This window comes from Lepidochelys kempii, chromosome 2 (genome assembly GCF_965140285.1).
Source record: "Lepidochelys kempii isolate rLepKem1 chromosome 2, rLepKem1.hap1, whole genome shotgun sequence".
In the NCBI taxonomy this organism is placed as follows: domain Eukaryota; kingdom Metazoa; phylum Chordata; order Testudines; family Cheloniidae; genus Lepidochelys; species Lepidochelys kempii.
The window spans coordinates 110,310,089-110,332,035 of record NC_136381.1 but is presented as its reverse complement, the minus strand read 5'-3'; the positions used below and the strand labels follow the sequence as shown (position 1 = coordinate 110,332,035).

The 21,947-nt window shown below is 43.1% G+C and overlaps 1 protein-coding gene across 3 annotated transcripts in view; it reads left to right on the top strand.

The window, feature by feature from the left end:
* The window catches only part of RANBP9 (RAN binding protein 9), a 71,593-nt gene that overhangs the window by 6,700 nt on the left and 42,946 nt on the right, over positions 1–21,947 (top strand). For all 3 annotated transcript variants that reach the window (XM_073331931.2, XM_073331932.2, XM_073331930.2), the window contains exon 2: positions 2,257–2,368. In XM_073331931.2, coding sequence (XP_073188032.1) covers positions 2,257–2,368 — 112 coding nt within the window. The remainder of the gene's footprint in view (positions 1–2,256; positions 2,369–21,947) is intronic.

The window sequence follows — 21,947 nt, the reverse complement described above, 5'->3', positions numbered from 1 at the left end:
GTTGTAGCCTCCCAGTTTTTAAAACCTTTTTTGACAAAGTCAGACTTTTGGACAAAGTCAAAGTTTAAACTTTAGAAAGCTAGTTATTGTAATTAGTTGTCTGCAAGCTCTCCTACAAAGTAAAACTAAAATCTGTAGTGGATGGCTGTGAAACGGCTGTGTAAGGTCCTATCTCTTTGCAGAAGACTTTTTTTTTTTTTGAAGCCCTTAGTTAAATATTTTAAATATACACTTTAAAAATGTCATCCTCTGAAGACCCTTATGAAAAATAAATGAGACACAGGCGATGATAGTCTTTAAAAGGAAAGCTCTCTACTTTAGGTAATGTAGAGAAAAAGGTGGGGATGCTTTACAGGTGTGTGTGACGTTTGAGATACTCGGCCGACTGCATTCCTTGCAGTGGAATTCACTGTCAAAAGTGATAACCGCAGATCATCTGAGACAAAAACCTGTATATTTAAAATTCAGCGCCTACATAGGAACAATAAGGAAACTTTTGAAGGGACAGAAACTTGAAATGGAGTCAGTTTTTAAAATGAGCTAAAAGTAGTTTGGGGTGCCACTTTCTCCTGAGTCTCCCTGGCAATATAGTGGCTTTACAGTTGCGTTTTCTTAGTTCATAAAATGTTTTTCTCTTCTGTTGTATGAAAGGCCCACACAAATAGCGGAAACTGACTTGAATATACAGTGGAAGCAGTTAAACGAACTACAGAAATCACTTTCAAATGGATAAAGTAAACTTGGGAAAATATTTTTTCTGTAGTCAGTTCTTTGGTTTTACTTGTAAACAGGTTGGAATTTTTTTTAACTCAAGTAATTTCTAAATTAATAGTACCTCCTTTAAACACAACAGTCAGAGTTCATGCTCTGCTCACAAGCTTCAGAGAGGCCCCTTTAAGGCTTTGGCTGCTTATTAGGCCCAAGGACTTCTGTATAGACAAGTCTGGCAACCTAATTTATGGCATCTAAACAATGAACTGCTAACACTTAAGAACAAAACAAAAACTTATTCTGGAACTTCTAGAGCTGTAGATTTGCTTATTACTCTAATAGAATCATCCTGGGGTAATTATAACTTACCAGTGTTGAGAAATACAATAAGTGCATTCAGTCTTGTAATTTGAGTACATGGCAGGAGCATGACTTGACTGCAGAAAGTAAATTACAGGCTACTTATAACTTTCAGTAAAAAATCAATGTTGGATTATTCATACAGTTTTAAATTAAAAATAAGAGGTTATTAATGACACATACTAAAGGTAGTACACAGCCAACTAGAATTTGAAAACCACTGTCCAAGGCCAAAAACACAGAGATTAGGACTTCTTGCAGTAGCAGATTGATATAGCATTTGCTGTTTTGTAACCAAAAGAGCAGGGCCTACGTTTACTTATTTGAAGACTTTATGACGTTAATGCAGTGTTCCCCAGCCTTTCTTGTGGGAATAGCAATATGCTATTCCCAGAAGACCGTGGCGGGCGCCGGACACCTTGCCGTCGAAAAGCGGCAGCGAGAAGAAGCGCCGCCACTGAAATGCTGCAGAGAAACGGCAACGCTTCTCGGCGGCATTTAGGCGGTGGGGTGTCCTTTGGGCGCACAAAAATGCCCCGGTGGGTGTCATGGTGCCTGCGGGCACCGCGTTGGGGACCCCTGGGTTAATGCATTGTTGAAATCAAAGAAATTCAGAACATGGAAATAAGCCACCTGCTGTGCTTGCTGTAAAGTAACTGACCGTTTTATTGTAGACAACAGTAACAAAATATCTTGAAATAGTTTTAAAGAAATATAAGTATACCGAGCAGTAGATTAAACTCAATTGTATCACATTTCAGTTTATAAAAATCAGTAAATGCTGTGCAACTGAGAAGCCATGCAACGTTTTCAAGACTTATTATGTGGACTGTTGTCCAATTATATAGCCACATTTTATTGCAAACAGAATGAATCTTGTTTTGTAATTGTTTGTTTTCAGATATCTGTAAAGCCTTTTTTAAGCAGCACAGACAGAGTATGTCTCTCGGCATGTTTAGACAAAGGACAATGGCTAGCATATTCTAAACACGTTCATAATAACATTACTTCATATGCTGTTCCATACACAAATAATGAGTCTGATCAGAAATTTTTTATGCACTGAAGTAAATTGACTACTCAAATCCTTTATTTTGAACAACTGACTTGTACACTGTCAAACTTGCACTTCTACAGTTTACTTTAGGTTTTAATGTAAATTAGTATATTTTAACTGTTTTGCAGGTCATGGCAAAACTCCAAAGGATGCTGCTTCAGTTCGAGCCACACATCCTATACCTGCAGCCTGTGGAATATACTATTTTGAAGTTAAAATTGTCAGTAAAGGAAGAGATGGGTAAGCATTGAATGTATCTGTTTGTTTTCATACTGTTTTTCTGCCTTTCTGGAAGAGTTGCACTTCACATATTTCTATATCTCCATACCAGTTTTCATTTAATCAGTCTGATCGCTTCAAAGTCAAAATGCATTATTCAATTAAAAAATAGTTTATAGCAACTAGATGGCTCAGGAAACTGGTAACAATGCATACAGTGAACTTTTTACCTCTCAGCATTTTAAAGCTAGCCTTCTTCATTACTGACCAGAAATTACCATCTGGCAGCCTGTGGTAGATGAATTACTTAGTCTTGGTTCATTTTCCAATAGTTAAGGATCCTGATTATAAAAAACACAGTAATTAGCATCCTTGTTGGCAGTTTTGACAGAGGAGTTACGGATTGAATGGCCACAAAGACTGAGCCTGCTCTCTTAGGTGTCGTCCTTTCACAATGTGGTGGAGGCATGTTCTTAAGCTAACATTAAGGAGCTTGCACAGCTACCACCCAATACTGTCCATTATGTGGCCAAATGGAGAAGTTTATTGTCTGTGACTGTCAATCCAGTACCTTTTTCAAGTACTGTATTCATTTTAAAAAGTAAATGACATTTGTGTATATTAAACTACTTGGCATTGAACTATTGTTGAAAACATTTCAAATGTTAAATATGCTGAGTAGATGTTTAGTAATTAAGCAATGACCCCCTGGAAAGAACACAAGGTCTTGAACAGTTGAGCAAGTACAGCTGCTATTTTCCAGAGTGTTTCAGTTTGTGAAAGTCATCATGAGTGTGTCTCTTGTATCTCAGAACTTCCAGGCTGCGTTGCTTCGTAAAAAGGTACATTATCTATCCAGGTAAGGGCTTACTGGGAAAATTCCTCAGTGTGAATAAATAAATAAAGGTGGGTTGGCAAATATGCCTCAATTATATGGGGAACGTTTGTCTTTCGTTTTTTGGTGGGGAAGTTCTAAAAGCAGTAGTATATTTATATATATTTTTTTGCTTGGGGGACTGCCCACTGTAACACTTTTGTGGTGTTGCTCTGACAAAAGGTGAGTAATCCTTCTCCGATGTGGTTTAGTAAGTGTATCGTGATAGCATCTAAAGGCCAGAGTAGTATTGGTGTTTCATTGTTACAGGCATTGTACAAGCATGTAATTGACTTTGAGGTTCCCTAGGCCAGGAATTTTTGTGACAGTTTTTTCTCTTGCCAAGATTATTCAGCTTCAGTAAAGGTGTCAAGAACAGTTAATTTCACTTTGTCCCATCACTTCACCTTCTTTTAAGACACCAGCAAGTCCTCCTTGAGGTAATGGGTAACCTTTTGTCTTTTGGTCAGAGCATGGACTACGTAGGGACATTGGGAAGACAGCCTCTCAACAGAATATGGTGCAAAGACAGGAAGCTAGCTGAGGGATTGTAGGAGGGGTTAGGGGATCAGAAGAGGAAGTTTACTAAAGCAGTCTTTTGGATAGATGTGGTGAGAGTTTAGAAGATTTTTTTACGGCATGTCAAGTGACTGCTAGTGCATGAACAAAGATTTTGGCAGTGAGAATAGTGGGGCAAGAGTGGATTTTGATTGAGTTAATGTGGAAGAAGCAATGGAGATTGGATATGGGGTGGGATGGGGTACCAGTGGGTTATAAATCAGATTACACTGAGGTTGCAAGCCTGGGAGACAGGAAGGATAATAGTAGTCAGTGGAAATAAGGGAGTTAGAGGAGAGGGAAATAATTAGTTTTGGTTTTGGAATGATTAAATTTGAGATGACTGCACGTGAGGGTGCCCTAAAGTTTCCTCTTGAAGCTCTGTAAGACGACTTCTTGGATGTTCTTGATGCGATGGTCTCTGTGGCTTACCTAACTCCTTCTGACAGTTCAGCCATCCCACCTTGTTTTTCCAAGTGCCTGTCTCAGGCTGTGTCTGCCCTTCAAGAGCAATACTGGCACAACTGGGTCACTTCAGCTACTGCACTGTGCTGTAGACACTAGCTACAGCGATGGAAGGGCTTTTCCTCATCAGTATAGTAAATCATCCCTACCCCACCCCTGCCCCGAGAGGCAGTAGCTAGGTAGATGGAAGAAAACCTACTCCAAAGAGCCAAACAATATAGCTTAAGACAGAAGGCAACAAGTGACTCTAACAAACAGGGGAAGGAATAGGGAAAGGTAATAGTATTAAGATTATAAGCTGTTTGGAACAGGGACCATCTTGTTCTGTTTTCTACATGCCTCACACAGTGAGATTGTAGTCCATGATAGTTGGGGAGCTCATAGGTGCCACCACAGTACAAATAAACAATTGCACAAGTTGATTGTTTCCAATTTCTTTAAAATGTGTTAGTTTAAAAAAAAATCAACCAACCACTGCCTTGTTTCTAGTATTTGCTTTGTTATCCTGTGCCTCTTTCTGGATAGTTTTACTCCTTAAGCCTCTGCCTATTTCTAGAGTCTGTTTGGTTTTTATCTTCTCTTAACTCCGCCCCCGCCCTTTTGTTTTGGTGGCACTCTGTGGCCACGTCTACACTACCCGCCGGATCGGCAGGTAGTGATCAATCTGTTGGGGATTGATTTATCTCGTCTAGTGTAGACGCGATAAATTGATCCCCGATCGCTCTGCTGTCGACTCTGGAACTCCACCACTGCAAGTTGCGGAAGCGGAGTCGACGGGGGAGTAGTGGCTGTCGATCCCGCGCCGCGAGGACGTGAAGTAAGTGATTCTAAGTTGATCTAAGATACGTCGACTTCAGCTACGCTATTCTTGTAGCTGAAGTTGCGTATCTTAGATCGATCCCCACCCCCAGTGTAGACCAGGCCTGTGAAACATTGGGAAGGGAGGTGGGAATGGTGAAAGATGAGAGAGGAGGAATGAAGGGGAGTAGAGGAACAAAGGATGTAGGCATGGAGAAGAGGAAATAGGGAAAAGTGTGGCAACAAGGATCAGGTGGCATGAAAAGTCAGAATAAGTAATAACTAAATGTCAACAAGAACTCCTTTTAACACCAGTTGGAAATGTCAGTGGTGTTGATTTGGAGAAATGCAGGCTCAGTGTCAGGAGGAATGTTTAAATATCAGTCTGTAAAAGTGTACAAGCCTCTGCTGATCCAGCAGCCTTTTTTGGAGAGCTGGAGACTTCTAAGATTTGACTATGGTGCCTGGGAAGCAACTGTTGGGACTCGTTATCTGTGAGCAAGGCCACAATGGCTCCAGTAAGAAGGGTGGGTAGGGCATGGTGAGGAACCTAAAACAAAAACCGGTGTTCCCTTATGTCCCTTGACTGTCAAGCTAAAAACACTGCTTCCAGAAAAGTCTATTCATGCATTTAAAAATAGTGGGAGTGATGCCTTGTTTCAAATATTGACTCCAATACACTGTCACTTACTGTTATAGGCAACCCTCATCAGTATAAAAAAACCACATTTGTGCTTTGGTAAACATTGGGTATCACAGTACTTACTGACAAAATGTTCCGTGATGCACTTGGGGAAATGTTTCTTGGTTATTGTATCAATGAGATGGTTATATATATATTAAACCTTTCTCTAAGGTGTTGAATGCATGCCTTATTTACTGTAATTTTGTATTGGAAAACTGAAGTCAGGTGGTGTGTTTTTTTTTTTTTTTTATGTGACTACTCAAAAATGTAAAGTTAGTGCTCGGGAACATGAGTGGCCAGTAGTACTTGTCTGAGTCAGGCATTGTACAGTCAAGCACTTTGCTAGCTTCTGCACACAGCTCTCAATACACGCAGTCTGATCTTGGTCTCTAGAACAGTTACTGGACTATGCCAAATTGTGGTGGTCTAGAGGTGATGATAAATGGAGCTAAGATGAGATCACTAATCCATTTTTTTCTTTAGTGACCCTCACTGAGATTTGAGCCGTAGTCTCCAGACCCACTGTATAATCATAGAAATTGTAGGACTGGAAGGTACCTCGAGGTCATCCACAACCTCCCTAGGAAATTTTATTCCAGTGCTTAACTACCCTGGCAGGAAGATTTTCCTAATGTCCAACCTAAAGTGCCCTTGCTGCCATTGAAACCCATTGCTGCTTGTCCTATCCTTACAGATTAAGGCAGGGGTGGGCAAACTTTTTGGCCTGAGGGCCACATCGGGGTACAAAACTGTACGGAGGGCTGGGTAGGGAAGGTTGTGCCCCCCAAACAGCCTGGCACCTGCCCCCTGTCTGCGCTCTTCAAAACCCCTGACCCATGCAATCCCCGCTCCTTGTCCCCTGACTGCCCCCTCCTGGGACCCCTGCCCCTAACGGCGCCCCCCCCCCGAACCTCTGCTTTATCCAACTGCTCCCTGTTCTCTGACTGCCCCCCCATCCAACAACCCCCTGCCTGTCCCCCAGGACCAACTGCCCCTTATCCAACGCCCCGGCCCCCTTACCATGCTGCTCAGAGCAGCATGTCTGGCTGCTGTGCCGCCCGGCCGAAGCCAGACACGCTGCTGCGCTGCCCTGCATAAGCGGGCAGCCTCGCTGCCCAGAGCGTTGCCTGCGCAGTGGTGTGGCTGGGGGGGGTAGATGGAACAGCGGGGGAGGGGCCGGGGGCTAACCTCCCAGGCCGGGAGCTTGGGGGACAAGCAGGACGGTCCTGCGGGCCATAGTTTTCCCACTTCTGGATTAAGGAGAACAATTTTTTCATCTTCCTCCTTGTAACAGCCTTATATTACTTGAAAACAGTCATGTCCCTCCTCAGTCTTCTCGTCCCTCCTCAGTCTTCTCTTCTCCAGACTAAACAAACGTAGTTGTTTCAATCTTTCCTCAGAGATCATATTTTCTAGACTTTTAATAATTTTTGTTGCTCTCCTCTGGACTTTCTCCAGTTTGTTCGCATCTTTCCTGAAATGTGACACCCAAAAGTGGACACAATACTTGAGGTGAGGCCTGAGTAGAGTGGAAGAGTCTTGCTTACAACACTTCTGCTAATAAATCCCAGAATGATGTTTGGGTTTGTTTTTTTTGGAAACGGTGTTACACTGTTGACTCCTATTTTGCTTGTGATCCACTGTAAGCCGGAGATCCCTTTCTGCAGTACTCCTTCCTAGGCAGTCATTTCCCATTTTGTCTATATGCAATTGATTGTTCCTTCCTAAGTGGAGTACTTTGCATTAGTCCTTATTGAATTTCATCCTGTTTACTTCAGACCATTTCTCCAGTTTGTCCAGGTCATTTTGAATTTTAATCCTATCCTCCAAAGCACTTGCAATACCTCCCAGCTTATTTTTCGTGAACTTTATAACTGTACTCCCTATGCCATTATCTAAATAATTGATGAAGATATTGAACAGAATGGGACTCAGGACTGATCCCTGCGGGATCCCACTCAATATGACCTTTCAGCTTGACTGTGAACCACTGATAACTACTCTCAGGGAATGGTTTTCCAACCAGTTACCCACCCACCTTATAGTAGCTCCATCTAGGGCTAGGCTGTATTTCCCTAGTTTGAGAAGGTCACGTGAGACAGTACCAAAAGTATTACTAAAGTCAAAATATACCACATCTACTGCTTTCCTCCTATCCTTAAGGCTTTTGTCACCCTGTTAAAGAAAGCTCTTTGGTTGGTTTGACATGTTTTGTACTTGACAAATCCGTGTTGACTGGTACTTATCGCCTTATTATCTTCTAAGTATTTGCAAAATGATTGCTTGATTATTTGTTCCATTATCTTTTTGGGTATTGAAGTTAAGCTGACTGGTCTGTAATTCCCTGGATTGTCCTTATTCTCCTTTTTATCGATTTGGCACTATATTTGCCCTCTTCTAGTCCTCTGGAGTCTCTCCCAAGATACTTGCTAATGGCTCAGATATCTCCTAAGTCAGCTCCTGGCATATTCTAGGATGGATTTCATCAGGCTCTGGGGACTTGAAGACATCTAACTGGACTAAGTAATTTTTAACATGTTCTTCAGATAGTGTTTCTATGGGTGCTCCGCTGTAGGTGTGTCTGCATCCCTGCACTTCTGATCAGAGGTCTTCGGTAGCAGTGTCTGTTTTGGCTTGCACATGCGTTCTCTCCCACTCATGCTCTGCCTTGAGGCTAACTAGTGCTGTGTGGTCTAAAACCCTCATTTCCTTCTCAGTTGCCCCTGGATAGAGATACTTTACCTCTTAGAATCCCTTTATCTTAGATGTTCTTAGTGTGATAGGGTTTCAGTTACATTTTGTCCCTTCCCTGTTAAAATATATTTATCCCTTCTCTCCCCCCCCCACCAGAGATTGTCCCCAGCAAGGGGTATGCCTGATACCTCTTAAGCCCAGGGGAGCCTCTCCTGCAGAGAGGCCATACCAATAACAGATGGACATTCCCACTGTGTCCATTGCCTCAGAGAGGCCCACATTCCACAGAAGTGTACTTTTTGCCAGTAGCTAAATGCCTGATTCTGGGAAAAACGGGAACTAAAGCTGAAACTGCTCCTGGTGGAGGGACCTCTGCAACCAAGCCAGTTCCCGAGGCTCACCTCATTGAAGAGACATTACTGCAGTCTTCTACCTCCAAAGGGGGTGAACCAAGGAAGAAACCTTCAGATTCCAAAAAAGAGAGCTACGAGCCCTCACAATGAGCCCTGAGGAGATCTCCGGCACGTTTGGTCATTTCAGTACCGATGGCTCCTAAGCATGGAACCAACAAATCGCATGGGTCATTCAGTGGAGACACTGCTACTAAGCCAAGGACCCTATAGGCACAGGTGCTGAGGCAGTGGTACCACCAGTTGGAGATAGGAGTATGGGCTGTACCACTGCCTCCGTGAAGAGAGCACCAGTGTGGAAGACCTCTGTACTGATGACAGCTAAACAACCTTGTTCGGACTGCTCATCTTGGCCAATGTCGCCAGATTGCTTGGTACTGACAAGTCAGCAATGGAAAGGCCTGATAGTACTGATTGCCACGGTACCATAGGAATTTTGGTTTTCTAAGGATCTGGTGGTATCTGAGAGTACCCTTTACTTAGTGCTGGAGCCCCAGTACCGGGCACAATTTGACCACTGGAGTCACCATGGTACCGAGCTGTTCACCTCCAGTCTCCTTGTCTGCTCCACCAATATCCAGTGAAGACTCTCAATACAACCAGGAGGATGCTCTCTCTCGCCACTCTTGTTATGCTCCTTCCCACCATCAATCTGGGCCTTCCCAGATACACCTTCTGTTCTGGACCTCAACCACCAGGATATGACCAGCAATGGGCTCTGCCACCCATGCCCTTTCCACCACCCCAGTGGCCTTACTGGATCCATGGGTGGCCTATAGGCACCAGACCTCCTGGGCATCTAGTGTCACCCCCTGGGAATCCGTGAGGTCCCCTCCCTCTGCCTCCATATCTAGAGCCTCCTGAGCAACAGGAGATTGGACTAGAAGAGGAGGCCACATCACAATCTAATTTCTTTTCCTTGTTTCCAGATGAGGCAGTGATGCCCACTCCTGCATCCATGGCAGAGGTTTTCAAGACCTTACAAAGAGAGTGGTGGATACACTGAAAATCCCTCTAGAGGAGGTGAAGGACACCCACCATAAGTTCCTGGACATATTACATACATCCTCCTCAAGGATTGCCCTCCCCATCAACGAGGCCGCTTTTTGATCTGGCCAAGCTTATATGGTAAACACCAGCACTGGTCACACAGACATGTGAAAAGGCCGGCAAAATGTATTATGTGCCCCTCAAGGATATGGAATTTCTCTTCTCTCACTTTTCACCTGATTCCATCGTGGTGGATGTGGTGAAACTCCAGTAGCCGTCAGCATCACTCGAAATCCACCCCTAATGATAGGGACTGGAAAAGACTTGACTTGTTTGTGAGGAAGGCCGACCTGCTCTTCTGCAACTTTTCAATTCCAAATTGCAAACTACCAGGCTCTAAGGGCCAAATAAAATCCTATGAACTATGCCAAATTTAACACCTTTATTGAACACCTGCCAGAGTCTCTCAGACCGATTTCATGCCATCATTCATGAGGGACAGTTAGTGGAGAGAATAGCACTCTAGACCGCACTAGATACCATGGGTACTGTGGCCTGCTCGATTTCAACAGTGGTTGTGATGCAATGGGTGTCATAGCTGCATCTTTTGGGGCTGCTGAGGGAGGTTCAGATAATGGTTGAGGACCTCCCCTATAAAGGCTTGAAACTGCAGATAAAACCAGTGCCTCACTCTACACTCTGAAAGATTCCAGGGCCACACTATGGTTACTGAGATCTATATACCTGGACAGAAAAGGAAATTTAGTCCTCAGTCTTCTCATAAGTCACATCTGACTCAGTACCCACCACAGCGCTACTATGACTACAGCGGAATAAGTCCAAATTTCAAAGGTGCAGACTATCAGGTCTTCCATGTCACAACCTTCCACCTCAAAACACCAGTTTTGACTCGTTGGTCACGGCCCCGAGAGATCACTACCGATAACACCAGCTGCAATTTTCCGACCTCTCTCATCCCTTTGGATGCCACCTTGATCTGTTATGTCAAAATTGGGAACACACAATTTCCAAACCCCATCTGTCAGATGTTCTCTCCAATGGGTATTCAATTCATTTAACCCCCCTCTCTGCCCTTCCTCAGGCACCCTTCTCACAAGAGACTGTTAAGATAGGAAATAGGAGGTAGGAGTTGATCTATGCCTAGGAGCCATAGAACCTGTTCCTGTACATCTCTGAGGCAAAGGTTTTTATTTCCAATATTTCTTGACCCCCCCCCCCCCCCAAGAAATGGAGTTTGGAGACTTGTACTGGATCTCAGAGCACTGAACAAAGTTGTGAAGGCTCAGACATTCAAGATGGTTACACTAGCAGTGATTATTCCATCTCTAGAACAGGGAAATTGGTTCTCCGCTCTTGACCTCCAGGATGCCTATTTCCACATCTGTTCTGCCATCCCACAGATGATTCCTCCGGTTTACCCTAGGTCAGGACCATTACTAATACAGAATACTCCCCTTCGGCCTGTCATTGACTTCCAGAGTATTCTAAAAAGTTCTCTCCATAGTAGTGGCTCACCTATGCACTTGCGGGGTCATGATCTACCCATACAAGGACTGTCCCCTCAGGGGCCCACTCCTTCGAAGATGGCCACCCACAGAACTGTGATTTGTAACCCTAGCTTCGTAAATATTTCCAATGTCCAAAAGTCAGCCTTAACTCCGGTACAGCATTTGGCGTTTATAGGGGTCGATCTCTATTCCTTGCAAGCAAGAGCGTTCCTTCCACAACAGATTCCACAGTCTGTCCATGCTCATAAGTTCAGGCCAGTCCATAGACATCAGCCAGGCATTGGCACACTTTTGTAATATCTTATGCCAGACTATACATGAGGCGTATTCAGACACGGTTCAATTTGGCTCACAGACCAAACAAAAACAGGTTAGACAAACCTCTCTTGATGCCCTCCAGGATCAAACACTTGCTGGGTCTTTCTACCAACCCAGGGAATGTTTGCACAGGGGTCCGGTTTGCACACTCCACACCCCTGACATTGCTTCTCATTATGGATGCATCCCTCATAGGTTGGGGAGCACATCTCAACCTCATACTCAAGGCAAGTGGTAGTCCATGGAGAGGACTCTCCACATCAACCTCCTTGAACTCAGAGTAGTCGGGAATGCTTTTGCTCTTTCTTCCACTGGTCAGAATATGCACATGAAGATCATGACAGATGACACAGTGTGCATGTATTACGTAAAGTGTCAGAGGCTCCAGATCATTATCCTTATGCACAGTAGCACTAAAGCTATAGAACTGGTGCATTCACTACAGTGTTCTAATATCAGCAGTCTACCTACCAGGGATGCAGAATATAATAGACAGTCTCAGTTGCAAGTTCTCACACGACCATGAGTGGGAAGTGAACCCAGCAGTACTCCACAGCGTATTCTGTCAGTAGGGGACATCAACAACAGACTTATTTGCTACTTACCTGAACAGGACATGCTCACGCTATTGCTCCAGGGCTTGCCTCGAACAGCACTCATTAGGGGACATGCTCATTCTTCCATGCAACAAGGGCCTTCTATATGCCTTCCCCCATTTGCTGTTGAAAGGCCCGTTAAACATAAAAAGGGAAAAAACAAATGTCATGCTAATTGCTCCCACCTGGGCTGAGGCAGATGTGGTACCCGTACCTGTCACAGTTTGCGACATGTCCACAGATCCCTCCTCAACCCACACCTTACCTCCTCTCGCAGAACAAAAGACACATTCTCCATCCCAATCTATGGATGTTCCGTCTCAAGGCTTGGGTCCTTCATGGTTCCAACATGGTTCCTGCTCCAAGGAGATACAGGAAATACTACTATACAGTAGAAAATTGGCTACCCATCATACTTACCTGAAAAAGTGGACTAGGTTTCAGGTTTGGTGTAATTCCAGACAAATTACCCCAACATCTTCTACTCTCCTCGTGGTGTTAGACTACATGCTGGATCTCAAGGGGTCAGGGCTTTCTTCAGTTCGCTCAAAGTACACCTGGCAGCCATGCTGACTTTCCATCTACAAGTAGAGGGTTACTCAGTTTTATCACACCCAACCACAAAGATTCCTCAAGGGCACAGTGAACCTCTTTCCCCAACCCAGACATCCAACTCCAATGTGGGACCTAAATCTAGTTTTAAAGAGCCTCACTAGACTTCCTTTTGTACCTGTGGCCACTTGCTTGCTCACATACTGTCAATGAAGATAGGTTTTCTGGTAGCCATCACCTCAGCAAGGAGAATAGGGAAAATAGTGTCACTAATGGCATATTTTCCCGCCCACCCCGCTAACAGTATTCTTTAAAGACAAGGTTACCCTTGGGTCATACCCAGAGTTCATCCCCACGGTGACCTCGTCTTTTCATATAAACCATCTGATCCACCTCCTGACGTTTTACCCTAAGCCTCATCATGATAACAAGGAGGCTATACTGCACATGCTAGACATTAGGAGAGCCCTGGCCTTTTACCTGGATAGGATGAAGTCCTTTAGGAAATCTTCTGAGTTTTCCCTTTCCATTGTGGAAAGGTCTAAAGGCACAGCGATATTGGCCCAGACACTCTCCAAATGGGTCTTGAACTATATTAGACATTGCTATCATGTTCTCAGTGTGGTACCTCCGTCTGCAATCTGTACACACTCCACAAGATCAGTTTCCTCCTTTGTCGCCTTCTTCAAGAATGTTCCTATCTTGGAAATCTGCAGGGCAGTGACCTGGGCATCTGTGTATACCTTCGCAGAACATTAGTGGAGTCTCTGCTTCCGATGCTATCTTTGGCTCTGCAGCATTATCATCCATAACAGACTCGACTCCAAAGTCCCAACTTCCCATGGGGGATTCTGCTTCACTACTCGAAGAAGAGAGTTACTCACCTTGTGCAGTAACAATGGTTCTTTGAGATGTGTGTCCCTATGGGTGCTCCACAACCCTTCCTTTTCCCTTCTATTTTGGAGTTCTCAATAGGGACTCTGCATCAGAGAAGGAACTGAGGGTGGTTTGCTCACGCAGTGCTAGTTAGCCTCGAGGCAGAGCACGAAGTGGGGGGAGAGTGCATGTGTGGGCCAGACTCTGCTACCAAAGATCTCTGATCAGAAGTGCAGGAACGCAGACATGCCTACGGTGGAGCACCCATAGTGGGGACACATCTCGAAGAACTATCATTACTGCACAAGGTGAGTAACTCTTTCCGTATTTTAACCTCAGGTCCTACATCATTTTCACTGGCGTTGCCTACGTTACACACACAGTTGCTATTAACCTTTTTGGTGAAAACTGAAACAAAGAAGTCATTTAGCACTTCTGCCATTTCCATGTTTTCTGTTATTGTCTTCCCCCCTCATTGAGTAATGGGCTTACCCTGTCCTGGGTCTTCCTCGTGCTTCTAATGTATTTGTAGAATAGTTTCTTGTTACCACTTATGTAGTCTGACCTCATATATCACAAACCACTAGACATCACTCAGGTATCTCTGTATGAAACCCAAAAACATTAGACCAAAGTGTCTACATTCTTAGGAGACTTTACTGTGTGCCACAGGCAGAGAACAGGAGAGACTAAGGTGCCATTGGGGCCCCTGCAATAGCAGGGAATTGATTAGATGAGAGATGCCCATATGGTCCCAGCTGGTGAACCACACCTCATTGCACAGAAAGGTGAAAAACCCCCAAGATCCCAGCCAATCTGACCTGGTGGAAAAATTCCTTGCTCGCCCCAGCTCTGGTGAATTACTGCGACCCTGAGCATGTGAGCAAAACACAAGCCAGGCATCTGGAAAGAGGATTCGCTGTACCATCCTAGAACACTGGTCCACCTTGTCTTGTGTTCTGTCTCCAGCTGTGGTCCCTGAAGCTTAATTGGAAGGCAAAACCAAACTCTTCCTTCTTCCCAGGGATCCATCTAGTCAATTGTGCACAGTGGGAGGGGGGAGAAACCTCCCTGAGCTATTCAGGCAACTGGTTGAAGTCCTGAAGCATAAGATTTGGTTTATCATTCTCTTTATGCAGAGCTGCACATGTTAAGAACATCTTGAGGGCAATGCAGGCAATCCAGTTCTCCCCTGGGCCTGTGAAGGAAGTGGATGATTGGGAGTAGGGGTGGAGATCTTATAGTCATAGATTCCAAGGCTAGAGGGGATCACCAAGGCCAGACAGCCCACTCCCTACCCTCCCTCTCCAGGCTGTAGAATTCCCCCCCAGAAGCTGGATTAAAGTTTTTTAGGAAACAATCCAGTCTTGTCCTAAAGACTTGAAGCGATGGTGAGTCTGCTGCCACCCCTGGTAAACTGCACCAGTGGTCAACCACAATCCCACCAAGGAACTGAATCTCATTTCAGGGTTGAATCTATCTAACTTCAACCTCCAGCCACTGGATCCTGTCTCACACTTGTCAGCAAAGTCAGAAAATGGTGTTAGGGATGAGTTGTGTTCTTACTTTGAGTTTAGGGACAATTGTGAACAATGTTATCTCCAAGGAGCATAGCTTCTATCTTACTTATTTGGCTGCCTTGGTATGAAATATTTGAGTGTTTTAGGAGAGAATATGGGTTACGTTAGTAGGAAACCTGTGGTGAGCTTACTATGAAATAAACCGCCCGTAACATGGAATATATGGCTGTTCTAGTAGGAAATAGGAACCTACCTTTGTAGGAAATATGCTGTTGCCATGGTATGAAATGTATGAGTATTTTCAAACAGAACATGTTGCTAATTTCATATACACTGTACAAATATGAATGTTTAATAAATAACAGTACCTTATAAACTTGGCATTTAAAAAAGTGTACACCTTATTTGGAACATTGTAAATGAAAACAAAGTTTTTAAAACAAAAGTGAGCATACCTTTTTGCTGTAAAGGTCATACATATGTGTATGTAGGGCCTTACATTGTTCTCTGTATCTTGGGGAGTGGCATGGTGGTAGAATGGCATCTCCCTAGTTTGTGATGGAGTTAAAGGTATCTCCCAAAGCCAGCATTTTCTTTGTTGTTTTGTGGCACAGAATGCCTTGAAAGACCGGTTTCTGGGTGAGGTTGTACTGAATGATCTGTTCCACAATTCAGATATTTTCAGAGATAAAGGGCTGCTGGGGACGCACAGGTTGTGACATAAGGCACAGAATGTGGCTGAGTCCTTGAACACAGGTGCCTTAGTCTGCAGGAGGATGATCTTTCCAGCATATTCAGCACCTGTGTCTAAGTTTTTTAGCCATTTTTCTGTCCTCCTCCCTCTTCTTTTTGTCATGCTTCAGGAGCTCTTCCCTCCACACATCTTTCTGTCCCTCTCTTTGGATGTGTTCAAGAGCTCTTTGAATGCCCTCTCTTGAGCACCTATTTCTGCTATATAGGACAGGCATTTACTTTGTTAGCATCCTGTCCTTGGTCATTTCAAAGTCTCAGTAGTTATGGGGGGAAAAAACTAGTTGTTGTTCCATCTGTAGTATTTATGCCAACAGTGATTAAAATGTTGACTCTCCCCCCCCCCGCCCCGATGTTGGAATTGCAATCCCTTGGGCTTTTTTGTGTTTTGCTTGGACATGGTAAGACACTTTCAAATTATTCCCATTTTGAGTAGGATCATTGGCCCTGTGGTATGAAGGCAGCAGCAGGGAGTTACTTGCTCCACAACTAGGAGGATAATAAATAAAAGGTGCAGACTGGCATGCTGCTGGCAGAGTGGGGGTGGGGGGGAAGCATCATTCAGCCTAGTTAATTGACTTTACACTTCTGTAGGTTGTGCTTACTATGGAGCAGCAGCTTTCAACCTGGAGTCCGAGGTCCCCTGGGGGGCCACGAGCAGATTTCAGGGAGTCCACCAAGCAGGGCCAGCATTGACTCACAGGGGTCCAGGGCAGAAAGCCGAAGCCCTGCTGCCCCAAGCCCCGCCACCTGGGGCTGAAGCCTGAGCAACTTACTTTCACTGTGCCCTGGTGGCCATGAGCAGTTGCCCTGCTTGCTACCCCCTAATGCTGGCCCTGGCTTTTCCATGCAGAAAAACAGTTGTTATAGTACAGATGGGCCATGGAATTTTTATAACATGTTGTGGGAGGCCTCAGAAAGAAAAAGGTTGAGAACCCCTGCTATGGAGGATGTTACACTCAAGTGTGTCCACAAGAATCAGAGGAGGAAATTTTTCAGAAAGGCAATGGACAAACTGGAAAAATATGCCATGCTACTATGTGCCAGAATAGTGACCCCAGAGCAGGTCTAGCAGTGGAAGAGATCCACAAGCTATCTGAGATTGCTCTATTGCCATGTAATCTCAGTGCTAAATTGGAGTATTACCTTTGTCTTAAACTTTCTTTTGTAACACCCAAGGATCAGCATAAAGTGTACTGCAAAATAAATATGAAATTCACCCACACTGGAACTACTGCAGAATTCTAAAGTACCTTAAAATCTTTCTTTTTGAGATGTTGATGTAGCATGATTTGGTCAGTTTACCTCATAATAACTTGCATTGCCTCAAGGCTGATGGCAGTGATGAAACTAAGATCCAGAAACTTTTTTTTGCTTTCTTTTCTGTACGTGGTGGGTTAAATTCTTATAGTGCTTTACGTTTAATTTTTGTCATGTTTTTGTACCAAGCCTTGTCTGAGTTAGCTCATAATGACTCACATTAGCTAAAAGTGGAGAGGGCAATAATAAAACTGGGCATTAATAAAAGTGAATCCATTGCTTTTTTCTTTTCTGTATTTCCTGCTATGATAAAAAGTGCTTTTCTTTTAAAACTTACTAACTCCCATGGTGCTGCTGTCTTTGGTGGGGGGCATACTTAGGTAGGGGAGGAAACAACAAACACACCATGGTAAGGTGTGTGGGAAAGGAGGCAGCAAGATAGTGGTGGCTGAGTTAGCAAAGGGGGGGGGGGGGGAGAATGGCTGAGTTTATATATTCTTTGCCATGGCCTCCATTTTCACCAAGAGGGATGGGGGTGTAAAAGTTCAGGTGGCAATGTGATTGTAGACAAATATTATGGCATCCTTATTGTACTCAGAAGTAAGTTGCTCAAAACCTCTTTCCCATAAATTTATATAAAAATATACAATACTTAGTGTTCCCCTCCACAGTTTTTCTCTCCTTGTGATGCAGCAGGAACATCTGGCTGTGATTCATTCAGCTCCTGAGTCTCTGGGACTGAGTCCACTTCTGTATCTGCCATAGCAACAGGATATGAGGTTCAGTATAGCTATCTGCATGCTCCGCATCCTCTCCACTGTCAGCAGGGTTTTCTTTGGTGTCCACACAATACAGTAGCTCAGTGATGGCATCTCTCCCAGATATATGAGAGTCACTGTAGCCACAGAACCTCTAAGATCTCTTTATACTCTTAGCCCAGCTGGATCTCCTTTTCCTTAGTGCAGCACTGGGTTGAATCCCTGTTGTGCTTTCTCTCCATTTGTTTGGATAACTACTGGTATACTTGTGTGTTGTGGTGGTTCTACTTCAGATGATTACACACACCTCTCTCCAAAGGGCAATGAAGTGGAAATCTTTGTCACAACAAGACCACACTGATGCATGAGGTATGACTGCCTAATCGATGATCAGGAGAATAACACAGGTATCTGAAACCCACACAAGGTGGAATTGCAAAGGAAAGACTGGCTGCATGCCAGTGATTAAACTGCAAGGTGACAGCCAGCCAGGGTAATTCTGGAGCAGTAGAAGGCACACAGGTAAAGAGGCAGGCGACCCAGTTAGTCAACAGAGCAGCATGGGATACCAGCAGGATGACTTGGCAGTAAAATTGTGTAGCATTTGCCACAGAATGGAGATGGAGATGCACCCACACCTACTCTACTGCGATGAGGGAGGATTTCACCCTCAGCAAACACGCTTCCAAAGTAAAGTTGTTAATGCATATTCAAAGGCCAGATTCGCAACAATATATTTTGTTATATATAAACAATAACTTCAGTGTGAAACAATCAAATTTGTGGTGGGTCAACTTGAAAGTGTAGACCAAACCTAAATCTAGTGGAAAAAACGCACTGGCCTGTTTATGGCTACCCATTTGGCAGATTAAATTTTACAAGAAGAGAATTCAAATAGTTGAACCTTAACCTTTTTGTAATTCCTTAACATTCTGAGAAATTTATATATTGGGTGAAGTGCAAGTAGACAGTTTGTTCTTGTGCTACGTGACTAGTTGGAAACCTCAAGAAAAAGTGTTTAAATTAAAAAGAGGGAAATATAAAAGCCTTTAAATACTATTAGGAATAGTCCTTATCAGCATTTCACCTCTAGTTCTATCGCCAACCTTAAGCTTTTATTCTGTTTTCTCATGGGCTGATTAAAATGATTGTATATGATGTATGGTTAAGATTACACTGTATTTTAAAATATTAGTTCATACCGAGTCTTGCTAGCACTGTATGACTTCATGATTGCCTTCCAGATATTTGGTTTAAGGCCCAGACACTCTCCATTAACCCACCCTCTTCCTCAGTCCACTCATATCAGTACCAAAATTGGGGCTAGATTTTGGGTCAGGGAAGAGGCAAGGAGGGAACTGCATTCTTTAAAATATATACATATCTTTGAGTTGTAGCTATGTTCTCATTCTCACCCTCCCCACGTTCTTTAGTCAAATTGGTCTACAGATTGACTGCATTTTGAAGTGAGTCATGCTCCTTCCTCTTGTTCTCACCATCTTTACATGGACTGTTTTATGCCATGACATGCCCTGAGTGGAGGAGGGGTAACTGTCCCTTGGTTTCTTTGTGACTGCCTCCTAAACTGAGCCCCACTTTATGCCAGTGCTTCTTGTAAGTGCTGCAGTAATTGCCTGGGACAACAGCCTAGAGTCCCATTCTGCACCTTGGTCCTGGCCTGCCGTTGCCTGTTTGCTTTGTCATCCTTTTGTTCTGGGCCCTTCTTAAATCCATAGATTTGCCCTTAATTTTACTCCAATTCCAAAACTATAGAAATTCTTGATATGTGAACCTTAGGGGTGTGGGAAGTAACTGTACAATTCATCTGAGTGTTTCTTTGTACAAGCAATTAATTACTCTGGGCAAATATTTATACTTTTTTAAATCTTTCAGTTAATAAAACACTTAATCCATAGCTCTAGGTGCTGGATAACAAGTAAAAATACAAAAGCTTTATTATTTCAACTAATTTACATGCAGTATTTTAGTACGCAAATAAGAAATCCGTGTAGAAGTTGTGATTTTCAGTAACTAAAAGTGAGAACCAAAGTGTGCAGACTTTTTTTTTTTTCTTCTTCTTCTCTGTTTCACAGATGAATTGATCCCTGTTGAGGTTAACTGTCTTTTGTCAATATTTGATTTCACATACTTCTGACTGATTTCTAGCTCATCCTTTCCTTTTCCAGATTTCTGCAATAATATAAATTAATTGAAATACTGTCTAGTTTTACTTTAGTTTCTGTAAAGACGCTATGCTGAAACCCTTTAGCTTTCTTAGCAGTATTAAGGGACTCACATGGTATCCTACAGTAACAGTACGGTTAGTGGGGCGGGGTAGTTAGTGTATCACTTTCTTCACCGGATGAAACCACTGTCTACAGCTATATTAAATGACACATCCCTTTTTGAGACTAATATCCATAGAGCCACCTTTTAAAAGTGATATGAGGTGGGGAGAAGGGGGCAGAAAATTTTTTATCTTCAGAGGCAGGAACGTCATCTGCTCCTTCAGATTAAATGGAAGTTCTGACCAACATGTTGCATGCAGTCTCAAGTTTCAGTGTACTTGATCTCAGTCTTTGATCCTGCAGTTTGACATCATCTTAGTACTGTTCCTTTATAAAATACTGATATAAAAATTTGACTACCAGGCTGAAAAATTGTTTTTTAGTGTAATTTTGGTTAATTTTAAATTTTGGACACTTTCTTGTAGTTGGACTTCAAAAAAAAATCTATCTAAATTTATACTGATTAAATGGTATCCTTTACACTTGCTTACAAAACCCTCTTGTCCGTTGTATTTTGGACAGATTTAAAATTTTCACATTGGAGTCCTTCATATATTGGGGATTATAGACTGGCCTTGTAAATCTGATGCCTTTACATATTTAATGGAAAACTAGGTTTTTCCATTTACGTTATTTGGAATAGTTATGTTGACTCCGTCTTGATCAGTGTCTCAGTAATGTAATTAAAAGTCCAACTCCTAACCCCTTTGTTTACTGACTGATGCTTCAGCTTCTTTGTATCAGAAACTATGGCATTCATCTTTGAAGTGCTGAGGTTCCATCATAGATTGTCAGCACTCTAGGGGTGTGCATGGGATACATCAGACATCACTGGAGGGAATGTTTTTGCATGTAGCGATACATGAGGCAGCAGGGAAGCAGCTAATTGTTTGTGGTGATCGGGAGACGTGACGGGAACCCTGAATTCCCACAAGAGAGCATGTTACATCTATGATGTACTGGTCACTTTCAGGCCATTTAGCCCATGGCCAGTTAGTAGTTATAATTAAAATATCTAGTTAACTTGTACTCATAATAGAAAATTTATCTGAAAATCAGATGTATACAAAGAGAAAAATGTTAAGAACAAGCTTATTAGTATAGACTATTTTCAAATTGGCCTACGGAATATTTTTTTTTTTGTTCATTAGCTACTATGCCTTGATTGATTTATGTATGCAGTGTTGTAGTCGTGTTGGTCCCAGGATATTAGAGACCCAAGGTGGATGAGGTAATAGCTTTTAATGGACCAACTCTGAGTACCTTCCCAGACCTGTGTAGCTCAGAAGCTTCTCTCTTTCACCAACAGAGGTTGATGTAATAAAAGATATTACCTTGCTTACCTTGTCTCTTTGATTTATATTATGTGAACTAATTTGAACTATTCTCAAAACCACAATAAATTGAACAATTTGCTTGCTAATAACATAAGAATGGCCATACTGGGTCAGATCAATGACCCATGTAGCCCAGGCTTCCAACAGTGGCCAATGCCAGGTGCCCCAGAGGGAATGAACAGAATACGTAATCCTAAAGTGATCCATCCCCTGTTACCAGTTACCAGCTTCTGGCAAACAACATTCAAAGACCATGATTAGGGTTATTAGACTGACTTTAATAAATGTCTTTTAAAAATATACATTAATGTTTCTAAATCTGTATGTCTATAAATGTATGTA